Source organism: Sarcophilus harrisii, chromosome 4, assembly GCF_902635505.1.
Source record: "Sarcophilus harrisii chromosome 4, mSarHar1.11, whole genome shotgun sequence".
NCBI classification, from domain to species: Eukaryota; Metazoa; Chordata; class Mammalia; order Dasyuromorphia; family Dasyuridae; genus Sarcophilus; species Sarcophilus harrisii.
Genome location: NC_045429.1, coordinates 270310800 through 270330992, shown reverse-complemented (window position 1 = coordinate 270330992; position 20193 = coordinate 270310800). Strand labels below are relative to the sequence as shown.

The 20193-nt window shown below is 33.2% G+C and overlaps 1 protein-coding gene across 1 annotated transcript in view; it reads left to right on the top strand.

The window, feature by feature from the left end:
* UBR2 (ubiquitin protein ligase E3 component n-recognin 2) overlaps positions 1 to 20193 on the top strand; it is a 155164-nt gene that overhangs the window by 67989 nt on the left and 66982 nt on the right. Inside the window, 8 exon segments of the mRNA XM_031964839.1 lie at positions 3695 to 3858; positions 4227 to 4326; positions 7170 to 7298; positions 10631 to 10814; positions 12280 to 12341; positions 12530 to 12640; positions 15720 to 15785; positions 16579 to 16701. Of these exon segments, the coding sequence (XP_031820699.1) occupies positions 3695 to 3858; positions 4227 to 4326; positions 7170 to 7298; positions 10631 to 10814; positions 12280 to 12341; positions 12530 to 12640; positions 15720 to 15785; positions 16579 to 16701 (939 nt within the window).

Below are 20193 nucleotides of genomic sequence, written 5' to 3'. Positions count from 1 at the left end.
GAAAAAGTTTTTTAGCTTGTGTGAAAATAACTGTCACAAAACATGTGAATTTTATTTGTCAGGAGAGCTACTGTCAGAAAACAACCACTTAGAATTTCATGTAAAATTAAACCTTTGGTTCTTGTATCTCTTGTAGTCAGACAGCCAAAGGTAAGGGAATTGCTAGAAGTTGATATGCTGAAGCTTGTAAAGGGAAGGAGGAGGCAACAAAATTATCAGTCCTAATAGGTGTATTATTTCCCCATCTAATAATTTATTAAAATGACTCCTAATCACCAAGATAAAATTAAATTATATTCTTGTTTAATAAGCTATAGAATTATTATATAATGCATTTTGGAAACATTTTCAGCAAGAGTGAAGCAGTAATTAATTTAGAAGAAATACTAAAAATATTTTGTATCTCTTGTCAAAGGCTCTATGTTTGGCACAGTTAGATATTTAGTGAAGTTTATCTAGAACATCATTTTCATATGATACTGGATAAATGAAATGTTAACTGCAGCTTTATTTTGTAGTACAAGCTCCTTGAGAAAACATATTATATCATTTTTTGAGTTTGTATTTCAGTGCATAGCACATAGTAGGCACTGTAGAAATGCTTGCTGATTAATAGGATTGCTTTTACTTTAAAAGTTAATTTAGTATTCCCTTATTGTTAGATGTGAGTTATAGTTTCTAAAACTTTATTTGCTGAAAATCTTAACATAGATTTGTAAATAAGTATAAAAAAGTCTCAGACCACAGAATTATTTGGTTATTAACACTAGCTAGCCCCGAGAAGGTAAAAACCTTCTTTAACACTTGCCTTATGTCAATTATTATATTCTACAAACATTGGGCCATGTTCATTTGGGAAATGGTTATGTATTTAATCAGATTCTAAGTGTAACAGAGAAAAGGACAGGATTAAATAAAATTATTTATATTGCTTAGGAATGGTGAGGATAAGGATGAAGATGAAAATGATGTCGAGTGATTATTTTAACTGTTTCAAGTTAATGAGGCTAAATATACAGGCCAGATATTTTTATGGGCCAGTTTAAAAATTATTCTATGATTACATTATGCCTAAGCCTGAACAGCCCTTTTGCTCAGATGTGGTATACCTAAGAGAATTTGGATAATTCAGAATATATTCCCATGGATGGAAAAAGTACTGAGATGTCATGTTCTTCTGTCAGTAGTATGATTTATTTTTTTAATAAGAAGGATTACACATGAGGTTATCTTTTAATTTTTTCTTTTCCTGATTTAAGACAAAACCCCCTTTTCTTCAAGGCCCTTTTATCCAACATTTTAAAAATCATCTAAGTTTTTCCCCAATGTATCAATAATTTTTTTTTAATGTTTCCTGTCTGATTATGACAAACTTCCATAAAAGTCAACATCTTGAGTACATGTTTATTTATCAGGATGCCAGAATTGCCTTTCAGAACTCATTGGGGCTGATGACTTGCTCAACCTAATTGTGATAACATCTCCTACTCCCAGCTACTTCTGCTTGCTTTGTTTTTTTCTCTCCATGTTTATTCTTTGTTATTTCTGATTACTTCTGATTTATGATGCTTATATTAATTTTTGTATCTACCTTACAAAGTGTTAGTTTTTCTCCCATTTTTCCCCAACTTGATAATATTCATGAATATAATCTTTTCCATTTGGATATTGACAAAGGTATTAAATATTACTGAATCACATCCCATCCTTGAAAAACAAAACAAAATTGTTGGTATCCATGAAAAAATATATCATGATTCTTGAGAGTTGGGTAAGAACCAGTTTCATTCTCAGTTAATAACAGTCTAGTCCAAGGAGGTTATGTTTGTAAATGATTTGATTACATCTTACAATTAGTCTGTATTCCAAGTTATTTGACCAAATGTGTGTCCTGTCTACATCACATACAGTACAACTCAAGAGGAGTTGGTGAACACTGAGACTTATACTTATTCTATGAATTTTTCCAGAGTGTTAGACGATTTGCCTTGTTATTTTGAACATATTAAGTTAGGTGTATGGTGAGAGACTGGCATCTCTAAATGAGGCTGAGAATTACATAGAGTGAGAATGTTTAAGGTAAGTAAGAGACTGATATTCTGGAACAAAGTGAAGAGAAGACATATGTACAAATAAAATAAAATCTTAAGGATAATGGTGAATTGGAGCTATATTATCAACTCTAAAAATTCTATTGCATTAGAATCCATTTCATGTAGAATGGCACCTTGAGAAATGATTAGGAATTTAGGGATTAGAAAATTACTAAATATCTGACTTTTAATAAGCAATTATTAGAGACAATACTAAGCCCCTTATGATCTTTCTTATGTAACTTTGCCAGCAGAACTATAATAAGTCAGATTTGGGCTTTGGAATTTCCCTGGGCCAAACTGGTAAATAATTTATTTTCTGTTGAGTAGAATAGTAAAAGTGATCTACTCTGTTAATTATTGGATTTGTCATCTAGTCAAAAGAAGCAGAACCCTGATCAATAAGTTTAGTTGTTATAGAATAATAGATACAGAAATGGAAGGAATTTCAGAGATTATCTTGGACAATTTTCTCATTTTATAAACTGAGAGCCCTAAAAGTTAAGTGACTTCCCCAAACTTACACAAAAAGTAAATGGTAGAACTTGGAATGTGAATTCAGTTCCCTTGACTCTAAATTCAGTGCTTCAGATTTAGCATGCTTTCCACTGTACCACAGTGCCTCTAAAGCAACTGTTTTTTAAGTAGCAGAATGTGAACAAATTAACTGACCCTCAAAAAAATCTGTGGTCATATTTTCTAAAACAAGACAGTAATAAAAACCATATTTTGTCCCATTGACATTTATTAACAACTTTGAAGTTTCTTTTAGCCTTGAGACTTCTTGTCTTATTTTTATTTTCTCAATAGTTTGGACTATATTGTATCCAATCTCACTTGAAAGTGAACTAATAAAAACTTTTACAAATTCCCTTTTGGAACTTTTTTCTCATTCCTTCTCCATGCAAATTTCTTCATTGATAATCATTATGAGAGTGTGGTCACCCTGACATAGCTTGTTACTACTACTTTGTTTTGCAAATAATATATGCACAGTCTAATCTGGGTAGTCACTAAGTCCCTTCCTGTACACTGGTCCAGACCCTGGGTGATATCAGGTAAACTCAGCAGAGTTAGAAGGACAACATTTAAGAGACACTCTGTAAGAATAGGAAAGCAACATGATGTCATTGGGAATATCAAAAGGTTACAGTCTATAATTATAGTTAGGAAGTCTCGACTAAGGAGAATGCATGATATAAAGTTTGATACTTTTTACGGAGTTCCTCTTGCCTAGATTTCTTATAATGTTATATTTCTTATCTATTATCTTGTATTTCCTATTTATACACATTAATTCAAGTAAATATGTAGCTTAGTTCTGCCACTGAATAGAGCATTTCCCTTTTAACTGAAATACAAGGACCTCTGTAATACTTTAACCTCCCTGAATAGTTTATCTCTTCATAAAACAGTGGGAAAACAACATAATTAGCAATAATTAAGAAATATAAGGAAAGAGCTAGTATTATCATGCCTGTGGGGAGTAAATAAGCCCTAACTAAAAAATAAGTATTATTTATGAAATCCTTTGATCCATATTCTATCTACCCAGTGAATAGTTTTTTTATTACAAAATATTCTAATATATTTTTGTTTAGGCTCGAATGCTAATCACAGAAGAAAACCTTATGACTACCATCATCAAGACTTTTATGGATCATTTAAAACATCGAGATGTCCAGGGCAGGTTTCAATTTGAACGATACACAGCCTTGCAAGCCTTCAAGTTCAGGAGGGTTCAGAGCCTTATTTTAGACCTCAAGTAAGCGTTCCTTAATTATTAAATCAGTTAAAACAAAATATTCATCTGATCAATGTAACACCCAGCTACAATTCCAAAGGATCCATAATAAAACATGCTGCCCACCTCCGGAGAGAGAGATGAGGATTTCAAGATGCAAAATGAGATACATTTTTTGATGGAGCCATTGTGGACATTTTCTTGCTTGATTGTGCATATTTTTAATATGGTTTTTTCTCTTTTTTTTCCTTTGTAAAAAACAAAGTGAGAAGGGGAAAAATAAAACTTGTTAATTGGGGAAAAGTAAGCTAATAGTTTTGGATTTTTAAAAAATCTTTAAATGTTAAAGACCCTTACATTTTTCATAATCATTTTTTCATTTTGTTTAGATATGTGTTGATTAGTAAACCCACTGACTGGTCAGATGAACTGAGACACAAGTTCCTAGAAGGATTTGATGCTTTCTTAGAACTGCTAAAATGCATGCAGGTATGTGAACCAACATATTAAAAATGTCAAGAATGATTTTGTTTTTTAATTTATTATCAAACTAAGCCCATCACATTTAAAACATTTAATTTGGAGTGAAATGTATATATGGGATATTAAGAGAAAATTGGTTTGGATCCATTTAATGAAAAAAAAAATTATCAAGATTTTAAATGAAAGGATTTTATCAGGAAACTGTTTATTAATCTGGTGTTGTAGGAATCTTTTTTTTAATGTATTGGTAATACTTTCAGTTGTTTCCTTCATTTCTTTTAAAGGGAACAAATACCTTTATTATTACATGTCCATGTATGTGTGTGTGTTTATACACACACACACACACACACACAAGGATAATGTTACATTACACTTTACTTGATTTAGAAATCATAATAGTAAATTTTCACTATCCTGTTTTCTTGATAGACATCTATTAAGTGAAATTATTTTTCCCCTGTTAATATCCTAAAACAGGCTAAATTTTCCAGCAAAGACCAATCATTACATTTTAACTAGTTTTAATTACAAAAAGACAGGCAGCCTTCATTACATAAGGTTAGGTATATGTACCATTTTGATCTTGCTATAACTTTTTTAAAGAAAAAAAGTTTTAAAAATTTGTTTAATATACTTAAGATATTATGGGAGTTGACATTTCCATTTAATTAGCTCTGCTAATTCCATGGCACTTATGCCTAAATTCTATAAATTTAATTTTTTTTAATGAACTGAGGTAGAAAGTTTAGCTTCTTTGTTTTTCCATGTTAGGAAAAATGCTTTAGTTTCGAAGAGGATAACTATTACGAAAAAGATTATACTCCGAGTATATATGGGATGATTATATAGCTTTAACCAATTACTTTTTCATTTGTTTTTTTAAATCTTGTAATTTTTTTTTTACACAAAGTCATTGAGCTGAAAAGGCATTTTGAAGATTTCAAGATTAAAACGATAAAAATCTATCCTATGCAGGACAATTAAATTTCTTTTTTTTTTTTTTAATTTTTAATAGCTTTTTATTTACAAGTTATATGCATGGGTAATTTTACAGCATTGATAAGTGCCAAACCTTTTGTTCCAATTTTTCCCCTCATTCCCTCCACCCTCTCTCCTATGTGGCAGGATGACCAATACATGTTAAAATATAAATTAAATACAGAATAAGCATACATGTCCAAACCATTATTTTGCTGTACAAAAAGAATCGGACTCTGAAATATTGTACAATTAGCCTGTGAAGGAAATCCAAAATGCCAGCAGGCAAAAATAGAGGGATTGGGAATTCATTGTAATGGTTCTTAGTCATCTCCCAGAGTTCTTTCGCTGGGTGTAACTGGTTCAGATCATTACTGCTCCATTGGAAATGATTTGGTTCATCTCATTGCTGAAGATGGCCATGTCCATCAGAATTGATCATCATATAGTATTGTTGCTGAAGTATGTAATGATCTCCTGGTCTTGCTCATTTCACTCAGTATCAGTTCATGTAAGTCTTTCCAAGCCTTTCTGAAATCATTCTGTTGGTCATTTCTTACCGAACAATAATATTCCATAATATTCATATACTATAATTTATTCAACCATTCTCCAATTGATGGGCATCTACTCAGTTTCCAGTTTCTGGCCACTACAAAGAGGGCTGCCACAAATATTCTTACACATATAGGACCCTTTCCTGTGGTGTTCTTTTTCTTTAAAATAAGAGTTCTCTCTGAGAGAAAGCAGGTTTTTAGGAAAGGTTTTCTGGAGGCACCCTTAGTCTCAGTTGAAATAAATAATTACTCCAAAATCGCAGCCGGCTGATAAAAGATCTGAACTTTTATTGTATCCTTCAATATAGCTTGGTTAGCTCAGAGGCCTATCTCTCCGCTTGGTTCTAAGAGCTCCGCCCGAATGTCTCCAAATCTAGAGGTTTGTCCTTCCCATTCCAGCCAGCACCAAGGTAGAAGATACGATAAATCTTTCTTGCCTCGAAGATAGGGCTTGTAGGCTTTCTTCCAGAGTGCTCCTCTCTGATTCTCCGACCCCTGAGAATGTTCCCAAGTAAAAACTCTCTCAAGCTCTAAGAGCTTCCTGTATATATATGATCTCCCAAAGGTTAACTCCTTCTGGAGAGAGAGGGATTCTGGGTTATCTCCCAGAGTGCTCTCTGGCCCTAAGGGAGGTGTGAATTCGGATATCTCATACTAAGCCATACTAAGCCCTGAAATCTCCCAAATGTGTGAACTCCATTGAGTACTTAGATACTTATGAGCTCTCTAAAGGTGTGAACACAACCATCGTTTCTATCAGTTGTACTTAGTACCTTGTTTCAAGTTCTAGCCCAAAATATCTCCTTCTAAGATCAAATCAATCATATTGGACCATGCCAAATTAGATAATTATTGTCTCTATCAACTCCAATGGCTTAACAGTTTGTAAAGATTCCAACACTTAACCTTCTTTAAAATCTCTTTGGTATATAAGCCCAGTAGTAACACTGCTGGATCAAAGGGTATTCACAGTTTGATAACTTTTTGAGCATAGTTCCAAACTACTCTCCAGAACGGTTGGATGTATTCACAACTCCACCAACAATGTATTAGTGTCACAGTTTTCCCACATCCCCTCCAGCATTCCGTATTATCTTTCCCTGTCATTCTAGCCAGTCTGACAGGTGTGTAATGGTATCTCAGAGTTGTCTTACTTTGCATTTCTCTGATTAATAATGATTTGGAGTATCTTTTCATATGATTAGAAATAGTTTCAATTTCTTTGTCTGAGAAGACAATTAAATTTCAATAGAATCATTATATTTATTTATTTTGTATTTTGATTTCCAATTCATATTTGTTTACTCTTAGGGAATGGATCCAATTACACGACAAGTAGGACAGCATATTGAAATGGAACCTGAGTGGGAAGCAGCTTTTACCCTACAAATGAAATTAACACATGTCATCTCCATGATGCAAGACTGGTGTGCTTTGGATGTAAGTTTCTTTTGCTGTGTCTACTTAAATGTCAACTTTCCCATAATAGTAAGGAAATATATGAAGAGGAACTTTAATGGATCTTGTTTTCAGTGAAGAGGCCTTTTATCCTAAAACAAATTTATGAATACATTTAAAGATGTTCATTGTTTGTACATTTGAATCTTGTGAGTTATAAAGACTAGGTCAGAAAGTATTTTCACTTCTCAACAATTTCCAAACTTTAAATAACCATTTCCATCTTCTGAGAATGATTTCAAGGTAGTTGAAGGCATTATGTCTAGTGAAGAAAAACTAAATTATACATTTTGCTGTTTGGTTTACATTGCCTCAGAAGCTATTATTTTAAGTATACTCTTAGAAGGGTGATTTGCCTTGTCAGCTGTCTCACTTGAGAAGGTTACTAATTTACCATTGCATGAAATTCCTGGAAAGGAACTTTTCAGAAGTAGATAGGTCCTGTACATGTACCAAAAGCAACACCACATCATAGGCCAGTGGCACTCCAAAGATGTGCCATAAATTATATGATACCTGTGACTGTGGGCTCTTGTAGAACTCCCTTTCCAATTTTATGAAATCTAAACTTGAAATTGCATACAAATTCTTCCTCATAGTATACTTGAACTGCTATATTGTTTTCAGTATTCCATGTAGCAGGTACTCTGGTGGTGTACAAAACCGTTTGAAGAAATAGTCTTTCCTCTATACATTAATGATTTTTTGTTTGTTTGTTTTATTTCTTTTTTTAATTGAAATTCAGTTTGGGCCATTTGAATTTTTTCAAACCAAAGGTCTAATACATCCATCTATACATACATGTGATGTGATATAAAAAAAGGTTCTTGTTAATGTTAAGAAGTCAAGAAAAAACTTGAGACCAAAAAGATGTGTGTATTAAACTTAGTCTTTTGTGAGCAATCTAAACACTGGGGAAAGTTTCAGTTTCGTACATGACTTGAATGCTCAAGAGACAGTAAAATATTGTTTATCAATCTCTCTTCTAATTCTGATTCTGTTTATTAGTCCTTCTTCTGGATATACTTATTTTCTTATAGATATTACCCAGCCTCATGGCTTCATTTGCAAATACTTGTTGAGGTGAATAAATTACCATCACTAGACAGATGACTCCATATTCATATCTTTATCTCTATTCCATTACTTGTACATAAAGCCTGAATTTGTAACTGGAAACTATTTTTTTTCCTTTTTCAGAGTCACTACTTTATTCTAGATTCTCATAAATTTATGCATTGATAACTCCAATCACTGGTATCCCTGCTATTTTCTCTTCTCTATATTCCCTTATTCTCTCCCATAACAATGCTATGGATAACAAGTTCTATGGATTGATAATAGCGTGTTTTACTAAAAGTATTTATGTCATTTCCTTCCTCAGGAACTTAGAATAGTTTTCCAATGACTACCACATTAAGTACCACATTAGTTTAAAACCTATCTCATCTGGCTCTACTCTGCTTTTCCTACAAAGTCTAGTTTTAATTGGGGGGTAGGGGGAAAGAGGTGTGGGAGATTGGGCCTAAAATAGTGTCTAAAACATTAGAGCCACTGAAACATTATTCTTATTAATGTACAGAAAAGAACACACAGAAGTTCAGAAGGAAACAGACAAATTTTAAAGTAAACTGGACCAGTCATAGTTGCAAATACAGTTCTGCTGTGTATATGAACATGATGGGTTTTTTTGGTATCTCAGATTCATAATTAATTTTTTTTTAATTTGGATTTGAGCCAGAAATCCCAAGATCACATTTTGATTTTACTACTTGAAACCTATGTGACTTTGGGCCAATCCTTTAACCTATTAGTTCTTTATCTATAAAATGAAGTATTTGACTTATATGATTCCTTAGGTTTCTTCTAACTCTATTCAACTTTCATTATTATTAAGACTCGCTTTCATTATTATGAATCAGCTTTCATTTTTACTTTTAGGCTTTTCTTACAGTTTTATGCATATTTTACTTATTCTTAGCCCCAGGACTTTGCTTATGTAGCTCCTTAGCCTGGAATACCTTTCTTCTCCTCTTCATATTTATAACCTATTTATTCTTTGACTCAGCTAAAATACTACTTCTTCCATGAAGTCTTCTCTGATTTATCTGACATACTTTTCTTTTTTATTTTTTCTGTAGGCATTTCTTCCTTTTTTTCCTTAAAAGTATTTTATTTTTTCAATTAAATGTAAAAATATTTTCAACGTTCATCTTTATAAGATTTTGAGTTCCAAATTTTTCCCCTTCCTTCCCCCTTCCACAAGGCAACAAGTAATCTGATATAGATTATACACATACAATCATTTTAAACATATTTCCTTTTTAGTCTGATATGCTTTTCTTCTGAATGGTCTTTCTGTACCCCAGTCTTAAGCATTTATAGTCTGTGTCGGACCACTTAGTACTTTATATTCCTCTCTTATATTGTTTCTCTGACTAATCTGTAAATTCAATGAAAGGATACTTCTCATATCTCTTATAGCACCTAATATAAAATTAGATATATGCTATTTGTTATTTGATTTTGTTGTTGTTGATTTTCTAGGGTCAGGAAATAAAATTTAAATACGCAGTTTTCCTTTATATGAATGCCACTTATTCCTGATATCTACTGCCGGAGATAGTCTTTCTATAATGCCCAAGGCTTACCTTTCCAGCAGTGCCTTCAATTTTTTTCAGGTCTTTATGCTGTCCTCACTCCCTTATGGCCTACTGTGTTAGAGGATCCTGTTCTCTTAAGTAGGATCAGTTTTCCAAGTCAATGTATAATTAGATAACAATTGTTTTATTTTTAAACTGGACCTTGTTTATTGATAGCGGGAACTCAGTGAGGAAATTCCCTCTACTAATAAAGATTGTCAGCTGCTCTAAACTTAGTATGTTAAAAAGTTACCTGAAGCACTGAGAAATTTAGTGATTTGCTAAGAAATCCCACATGTTTGGGGGCAGGGTGGTAGTAGTGGGTTCTCTTTGGGCAGATGAATACTTCTGAGTTCTCAGAATCACAATCCTTTTTCCTAGAGCTGATCTTGCTATCTTCCACAATTATTGGTATTTTTATAGTAAACTTACAGGAAGTGGTGAAAGAGACTGTAGAAACCCAGAGCACCACTGTGCTAATGCTCTGTGATTTCCTAGTGCCTCTGTCATGCCACTTTTTCTCAAATAACTTTTCAAAATGTTATGTCTAAATAAATTTTTTATTTTGATTTGATCGTAATATTAGTGTTGGTTTTAGCCTTAGAGACTGGTGTTAGTTGTCTCTGAAGTCTGGCTTTTACTAAATAGTGTACATTCAATCCTCCTTCCTAGGAAAAGGTGTTGATCGAAGCATACAAGAAATGCCTGGCAGTGCTGATGCAATGCCATAGTGGCTTCACTGACGGGGAGCAGCCCATCACACTTACTCTCTGTGGGCACGCAGTTGACACCATCAGATACTGTGTCTCCCAAGAAAAAGTTAGCATTCATCTTCCAGTCTCTCGCTTACTTGCAGGTAAATAATCTTGGAAAACTTGGAGTTTTCTTTTTTCTTAATTTATGATATTATCTATAATAGAGTATAAATCAACCTAGCCTGTAGAGCAGCCTACATTTATTGGTATATTCAGATTTTTTTTTAAGAAAAATTACTTTTATCTAATTCAGTTCCAGTTGATCAATGATGGACAGAATCAGCTACACCCAGAAAAGGAACCACTGGGAAATGAATGTGGACTACTTGCATTTTCGTTTTTCTTCCCAGTTTATTTTTACCTTCTGAATCCAGTTCTTCCTGTGCAACAAGAGAACTGTTCGGTTGTGCACACATATATTATAACTAGGATATACTATAATATATTTAACATCTATAAGACTGCCTGCCATCTAGGGAAGGGGGTGGAAGGAGGGGAGGGAAAAGTTGGAACAGAAGTGAATACAAGGGATAATATTATAAAAAATTATCCATGCATCTGTTCTGTCAATAAAAAGTTATAATTATAAAAAAGAAAAATTACTTTTAAAGATGTTTTATTGATTTTTTGTCTTTATATTATAATAATTTGTTATGATAAGCCCACCAGGTAGTTTTTTCTTTGTAATTCAAGAACATCTGATGCAGATACTATATCAAAGCAACTGCTAATAAATAGAAATTATCTAAATTTTTGCTTCTTCACACTTGCTGGTTTTTATAAATATCAGATTAAATTTTAGACCTAGGGAAGGCCTGTTGATAAGAGAGTTTAGGGAAATTTTTTTTTTAACTTTTAAAAGGTTAATTCATATGCCCCAAATAATTAATCAAAAATTATTTTTAAGTGCCCACTATGAATGTATCAGTGTAGAATGTAGAAGTTCAGATTTGAGTTGAATCTTAAAAGAAATTAGAGAAGCCACTATCCCTTATCCCTATTCTACTTTGAATAGATATATTACAGTTGTTGGTACCCAATTTCCTTAAATGTATATTGTATTTATTTAGTTTGCTTTTTTTTCGTATATACTTCTTTATGCAATTGGTCATCTCTCTGGATCAAATATAAACTTTAAAAAAAGGGATTACTTCCTATTTGTCTTTATATCTCCAGTTCCTAGCACAGTGCCTGGAACAGTGTAGGGCTTAATGGATGAGGATACTAAGGCCCAGAAAGATTCAGTGGCTTGCCCAAGGTTAGAATTTAAAATCATATTTCTCTTATGACACACCCACCATTCTTCCCAGTCTAGTCTAGCTCTGCTTCCCTAGAACTAGAATCCTGAGGTGCTGTTTCATGTTTGTTACTGCATCCATATAGTGATCATGTTAAATCATTGAAATCAAAAGAACTGCTTTATTGTACAGTTCACTTAAAAAAATTTAATTTTGTAACCCTTAAAGATATGAAGGAGGCAGCAAAGTTAAATGGAAAAATTAGAAGTGAATGGTTGTTTATATATTTATTTCAGAAAACTTTTTTGGTTTTTGTCTTTCCATTCAGGTTTGCATGTATTGCTAAGCAAAAGTGAAGTGGCATATAAATTTCCAGAACTACTTCCTCTGGTAAGTGGTACTGAAATTTAAAAGCAAATTCCTTTTTCTGCAGTATTCACGTTATCTTCGAAGTTCCGAGTACTTTATCTTTAAAAGCAAAGTTTTAAAAATTGTACTTAATCCAAAATTTCCCTGCCCATATGCTCTTGTTAATACAGAACATTAGCTAAGATTTTATGTGGCTTTTTTATTTGCAGAGTGAACTCAGTCCACCCATGTTGATAGAACACCCTCTTAGATGCCTTGTTCTATGTGCTCAAGTGCATGCAGGAATGTGGAGAAGAAATGGATTCTCTCTTGTTAATCAGGTTTGTATTTCAGATTTGGGGAAATGGTTTTACTACATTTCCCAGCCTCTAACCATAGATGCATAGATAATGCATAGGTAGTGCAGTGGCTGGAGTGAGAAGGCAGTGATTAGAAGTTAGAGCATAATAGATAGAGGTAGAGTATAGGGGTTAGAGGGCTAGCCCTGAAGTCAAGAGGACTTGAGTTGAAACCCAGCATCAGACACTGGATGTGTGATTCTGGACAAGACACTTAACTTCTCTGTATTTCAATTTTCTTATTTACAAAATGGCAATAATTATACCATTTATGTTCTCAGGATCATTGTGAAAATAAAACTAAATAATATTTGTAAAGACTTTGCAGGATTAAAAATGCTATATAAATACTGTAATTATTAGCTACCATAGTTTTCATGGCACTTAATCATTGATTTAAAAGCTACAATAGAAAAGAAAAAACATAAATTTAATTGTAGAATTCAAAGTTTTCATAATCTATCCTTGTTAGATGTGTAAGAAACACAGTGTCAAAAGTAGAAAAGAAAAGCAATAATCTAGATTTCATTGTCAAATTCAGCCAAAGGCTGTTATAGTACTAAAATTCGAGTTTTATTTATTGTCAAATTTCACTTAGTCTAGATTGAGTTTGGGTTTTTTTTTTCCCCTTAACTTTTGGCCTTATTTTTTACTAGAAGACAAGCTGGAAATAAAAGAATTATGATTATAGAGATAGACTTAGGAGCCTTATTCTGCTTGCATCTTTAGAAATACTGCTTAAACTAATCTATCACTTCATCAGTGAAATTGGTCCTAGAGCAGGAAACAGTATGACGTATAGGTATGGGAAATGGATTTAGAATCAAAAGAACTGGTCACCCTGCTGTTTACTATCACATATGAGCTTAGAAGAGAATTACTTCCCTTTTCTAAGCCTCAATTTTCTTATCTGTCCTTATTCTTCTAAATGATATATAAGGTTCTTTTGAGCTCTTCATCATAGCATATTGCTATGTCATGACATTTCAGGTCATATCCCATCCATAACTTCTCTTCTTATGTGAAGCATATCTTCCTCCCTTAAGTTCTCTAAGGTGTTTGTTTGTATGTGAGGCCTTTCTCTTGATCTCTTAACCCTTCATGGATAAATTGAGGAATCAAGTGTCCATTTATCATAGCTGGTTTTTGTTACATGACAACACACCTGGGACAACACATTTCCTGAAGAATCCCTTTTTTAGTTGTACATGGTGAATATCCAACACGAGGGATTCACTCAAAGGGTTTTAAATGTACAATTGGTTCTGACATCATCATTTTACATAATGAAAAAACTGAGGTCCAGAGAAGGGTAATGATTTGCCTGAGGACATACATCCAGTTAGTTGATATCTGAAGTGGGATTCATACCCAAGAATTCCTTTTTCCAAGACTAACATGATTCATGATTCCTTATGGCTAGTGAGGTCTCCCGTTTGTGAATGGCATTGTATTGGTGGTATCAAAACCCAAACATAGCAGAAACTTTCTGGAAGAGAACAGTAACAGCTCAAAAAAATTTTCTATGGCCTTCCCCCAAGAAAGATCAGGACAACCTAAAGAAGTTTACATTTGATATATCTATACATGTTATATATGTGTGTGTATATGCATATGTATGTATTTGTATGGATGCACAGGTGTGTCTGTGTTTATATATATGTAAATGTATATTAGTATGCATATACTGGACAGATAGTACACATAGACAGTTAATTAGGCCCTAGACCAAACAAGGGAAGAAGAGGGGCCTGGGTTGCCTTCAAAAAACTTCAGAGCTTTTATACTGCTTTTCTGAAAAGAAGGTGCAGACCTGAAATACAACAGTCTACAAAGAATTAAAAATGTAAGTCACAAAGAGTTGTGTTAAGAGAGGTACATGATAGATATGAACAGACTGACACCTATAACAGTGAAGACTTCTGGAAAAGAATAGGTGTAAAAGATATTATCAAAGAGATGTATGATTGGAAGAGAAATTGAATTCATCCTGTGTCAATATTGAGGGACAGCAAAAGAACAGCTAGAGTATGCCACCATTATCTTTGCAATGTCAGAAAACAAGGAAAGCCTCCAGGAGAATAAGTAGATGTCCTGTAGAAGAATTAGAGGAAAACAGAATTAACAGTGGCATTCACTAGATAAGCATGAATAGCTTATGATCTGCGTCATTGAAGGGTCTATCCTAATTGATGAGATGATGAATTTGAGTATCTTTACATAACTGTTTATGCAGGAATAATATGCTATATTTATAATATGACACAGCCTATTTAGTTCTACCATCTTGTCTCTATGCTGAGTCTTTTATAGTTTGTATTCTTCAGAGATTATGATGTTCCATATGATTTTCAGCAATATCATATCCATAGATTATTAGTGTTTACAAGGTAGGATTTACTCTTAGTGGAGTACATTGAAATTGTTAAATATGCTACATGTTTTCTCAAATGCATTCTAGCCTACTCTACTTCTCCCATTTAATTTTGAGACTAGCTTACAACTCTTCATCTGCAAATCATCTAAAGCATGCAGCATACCTTGATCTGTAGAACATAGAATTACTGTCATTATTCTGTAGCTTCATATATTTGATAAATTGATTACAAAGACTATTGCCTCCAGGACAATTTCAATAGACTTGTGATGGAGAGAGCCATTTGCATTCAGAGGGAGGAGTATGAGAACTAAATGGGGATCAAAACATAGTATTTTCACTTTTTTATTGTTGTTTGCTTACTTGTTTTTTCCTTCTCAGTTTTTCTCCTTTTAATCTGATTTTTTCTTGTGCAACATGATAAATGTGGAAATATGTTTAGAAGAATTGCACATGTTTAACCTAAATTGGATTACTTGCTGTTTAGGGGAGGTAGGGAGGAAGGGAGAAAAATTTGAATCCAAGGTTTTACAAGAGTGAATGTTGAAAACTATCTTTGCATATATTTTGAAAACAAATTTTTTAAAGGTTATCACTTATTGTATGTTATAATGTTTTTATACAAATAAAGACAGATTACTTAGGAAAGTTGATGTGTGTTATATTGTTTTGCTTTTTTAACAGATTTATTACTACCATAATGTGAAATGCAGACGTGAGATGTTTGACAAGGATATAGTAATGCTTCAGGTAATGAGATTAAGATACCTAATTTCACACAAGGATTTTTTTGTTATTGGTGTTACTATAGCACTCAGGGAAAAAAATTAATCCTACAGAAAAGAATAAAAGTGGTAGCATAAAAATAAGTATAACAGTATTAAAAAAGAAAATGTCCAGAAAAAAAGAACATCAAAAAGAAATAAAATATTTGGTCAAAATTATATAAAAAATATAGATTGCTTCAGAACTTACAAAGATGAAATTAAAGAAAACTAAAGAGATACTTGAAAATAGCAGTAGTTTAAAAGTTGTCATGTGATGATGTGTCATCACAAAAAAAAATGGAAAAATTTCTAATATGGCATTATATCTTTGTGAAGCTACTGCTTTTAGTGATTTGTTGATGTTGAATTGCCATGCATTTTTTAAGAAACATTTTTAAGGGGCAGCTAGATGAGACAGCGTCGGCTCTGGAATCAGGAGGACCTGAGTTCACTTCTGGTCTCAGACATTTAATACTTCCTAACTGTGTGACCCTGGGCAAGTACTTAACCATAATTACTTCCCCTCTCCTCCCTCCAAAAAAATGTATTTTTAAATTGTCCATGTGAGTCAATTTTTTCAAACTTGTTAGCCACCAATATGAATTTCAGTTGATAAGAAATAGCTATAAAGTGTCAGAACTACACAACTTTCAGAAAATGTCTAGGGAATTGAAAGGAGTCAGCCACTCTGAAAATCAGCAACACTTGTCATCAGTGAGTTCCCAAATCTTAACTTTAAACCTTTTCTCTTTTATTCCAACTTTTATTTTAAACAGACAGGTGTATCCATGATGGATCCAAACCATTTCCTGATGATAATGCTCAGTCGGTTTGAACTTTATCAAATTTTCAGTACTCCTGATTATGGGAAAAGATTCAGTTCTGAAAATACCAATAAGGTAAGTAAGATGCATAATTTTCCAAATATCTTTCATATTACTAATACATCTTTTAGCAATCTTTATCAAGGTCAGTAAAGATGGGAGATGGAATTTTAAGTACCTTAATATTGCCTATATTATAAGAATATAAAATATGATTTTTACATGATTAAATAGTAAATAACATGGATGGTGTGTTTCAGTGACTTTTTACTGAAAAGAAGTTGCATTGCAAATTCTCTTGCCTCTCTCCTCCAACAAACTAACATTATATTGGGCAAAATTGTAATATTTAACAGGTATTTATTGAACACATTTTGTTATTTTGCAAAGTATTGGGCTAGTCTTTATGAAAAGTTTATAGGACGGAAAAGACAGGATTTTTTTCTTAAAGGAATCTGTAATTGAACTTTTAGTCAGTATTGTAATCCCAATATTTTATGGACATTCTACCAAATCTTCAAAGATAGTTTTACAGCATATTAAAGCAATGTGATATATAACTATTATTTTTGTTAACATTAAAGTACTTTTCTTTCTCAAAGCTAAATTTATTTCAAGTATAATATATTCCCTTAATACTAATTTGTATTTGGGAAAGGTAATTACTGTTACTCTTTTATATTAATTCATTATATTTGTACTTAATATTGATTCCTTCCTTTTGAAGAGTTTACTTATCCTATTGTGCTTTGAAAAGATGAATTGATATTTCATAATTTGTCTTATTTACTGAACTAACCAGACTTATTCACTGAGGCTATGGTACTTCACCCTTAATTGGTTCCTCTACACATAACCTTTCTGCTAGTAAGAAGAGACCATGGTGGATTATGAAGAGATTCTTGCCCTTAGACTGCTAATCTGAAATGATTGAATCTACAGACAGTTCTTGCAAATTTAACTTTATGTAAAGAATTCTGAAAGAAATCCACTTTCAAAAAAAACCACCTTTGTTAGCTTTACAGTACTATGTCCTCACTCTCCATGACTGCTCCTTAGCACTCCATGGCTTCCCTTCCCCCACAAAAACAAACAAATAAACAAACAAACTTTTAAGTGACAGCAGAACAGAGACTTGGAGAGACCATTATTGCCACTCTACTGCCTCTGGTGGAGCAAGGGCATGACTTTAGACCTCCAGTAGGCTAAGAAATGAGACTTTTGCCTTACTCCACCATGTATCTGGTCCCTGAATGTATCTTCTGTTTATCCATGCTCCAATATTGTGTATCTCTCTGCCCTTGGCCCCCACATATTGCCCATTTCTCCTAGCTATGTCTGTATCCCCACATGTTTTTCCCCTCAGTTCTGGCCAGACCCCTATGTGGCTGGTCCCAGCTTCACTTGTTTCTCCTCTTGCTCCTACTTCTCTGTCTCTGGTCCTAATGTGTCTCTAAACTGTGTGCCAGACCTTCTCTTTTTGGTTGTGTGGCCCCCTTCCTGCTCCCTACCTCTGCCCCCCTTCCCTATGTCCCTATGCCCAAGTAATATTCACATTACTTAGAAGGTAGAAGTCTACAGAATAATCTGGTTGTATTTGTATAATGTATTTGTTTATTTAGGCATAACTCTTATAAGTTTTCTTTTTTGTTTATTCTAAATATAAGTATAAACAACTAATAGTCTCTCAGGCCCACATTGTTAAAAATATTTTGTTTTGGGTTTTTAAGGGGAATTGAGTGTGATATAAAATCAAAAGATAGCAATAAAATTTATCAAATCAAAAAAAAAAAAAGGTTATTGAGTCTGCAAATTTAACCAAGTAGACATTTAGGTTTTTTATTTTTTTATTAAAGGTAGGAGTAGCCTTATGCATTGTTTTGTGCTTTTATTGTTGTTTTGAAATTTCTGGGTTGGTTGAAGGTGGACTTCAACTGAAGAATATGGTGAAGGGATTGCAGAGTTGAATTTGGAGGGGTTTTGAATTGTGAAAGAAATCTGAGATTGAATTTTGAGGAATGAAAATCCGAGAGGATTTAGGCTAAAAGAGAAGGATCAAAATCAGGAGAGAGATTTGAGGAAGAAAGGTGGAAAGATGGAAAAAGTTGGGTATATCTGTTAAAGAGCTAATGAAATAAAGAGATTGACAGTGCCTGAATTGGACCCCAACAAGTATTTGCCAAGCTAGCTATATGAGCTTCTAGCAAGAACAATAAAAGACAGATTTTTGCTTCCAGAATGTAGAGAGAGAAGGATGAATTTTGTAATGCCTGAAGAGCATGTGTAACATTTTCTTCTGTTACTTCTGTTATAATCAATCAGTCATTGTCTATGCTCAGTGTGCACAGTGGTTTCCCTCCTAGAAAGAAGTTGAGCATTAGAAGAATAATTCTCTACTTTCTATGTTGTCAAGGAGAATGGAATACCTCATTTAAAAAAAAAAGGAGGATCTGAAAAAGCAGAGAGTAATCCTTATCTGTCAGAAAGTTGAAGGAGTAAGGGAAGAAAATTCTTGAACATGTGAGGTTCTTCTCTTGATGGTGGAACCTGAAATCTCTACGGAAGAAACAGCTTTCAAAGTATCCTAAAGAATTTGGATGCTCAGGAAGCATGAAGGGACTGGTCATTCAATAAGGGTGAAAAGAAAATATTGATAGGTATTTGGGGATCTTCTACCAAGTAATGCTAAAGCAGCTGTTTAGGGACATATTAACAATATTAACAATAGAAAAGTCAGTTTTAATTCTAGCATCTGAAGTGTTTTGAGAACCTCGAAAGACTTGTGAAATTTGATGAATGTTATCTACTTTTGTTTATCTTCATGATCACAAGTGATACTGGTAGGAAGAATGTTGAAAACATTCATCAGGAATGTGAAGTATTGGGGAAGATACTGAACACTTTTATATAATAATAATAATTAACATTTTATGGCACTTTTTGAAGTACTTAACAGATTATCTCATTTTGTTCTCACTACATTCGGTAGATAGGTGCTATTATTATCCCCATTTTACAAATGAGGAAATTGACTGAGATGGGATAAATCACTTGCCCTAGATCACACAATTTGTAAGTGTTTGACGTCAGTTTTGAGCTCATGTTTTCTTGACCCTTGTTCTAGCTCTTTGTTAACTGTACCACCTAGATAACAAGTCATATTTTCATCACTTCTGCCAGTCAAAGTCAAACACTTCAGAAGAGAAAGGACCAAAATTGCTAAGAAACTGGTATCTAAAAATAGAATTTGGATTTCTGAATTATGGACACATAATTAAAATACATGAGAGTCTCCTAGTCAGGCATGGAATGTACCTAAAAAGGCTTGGGGGGAGTAGGGGGGTTGCCTGGAGTTTTAGAAAGCTTTTAAAAAGCTTCATATGAGAGAGGGAGAAAACTGCTTATGTATATCTACTATGCTAGACACTATAGAAAGTAACTGCGATGTAGAAAGAATAGCAGTAAAGAGAAATCTAGAAATTGACAGGAGACAAAATACAAGAAAAATTTTTATGTGACCCTGGGTATATAATAGACATACAATAGACATATATATGTAATAGACAT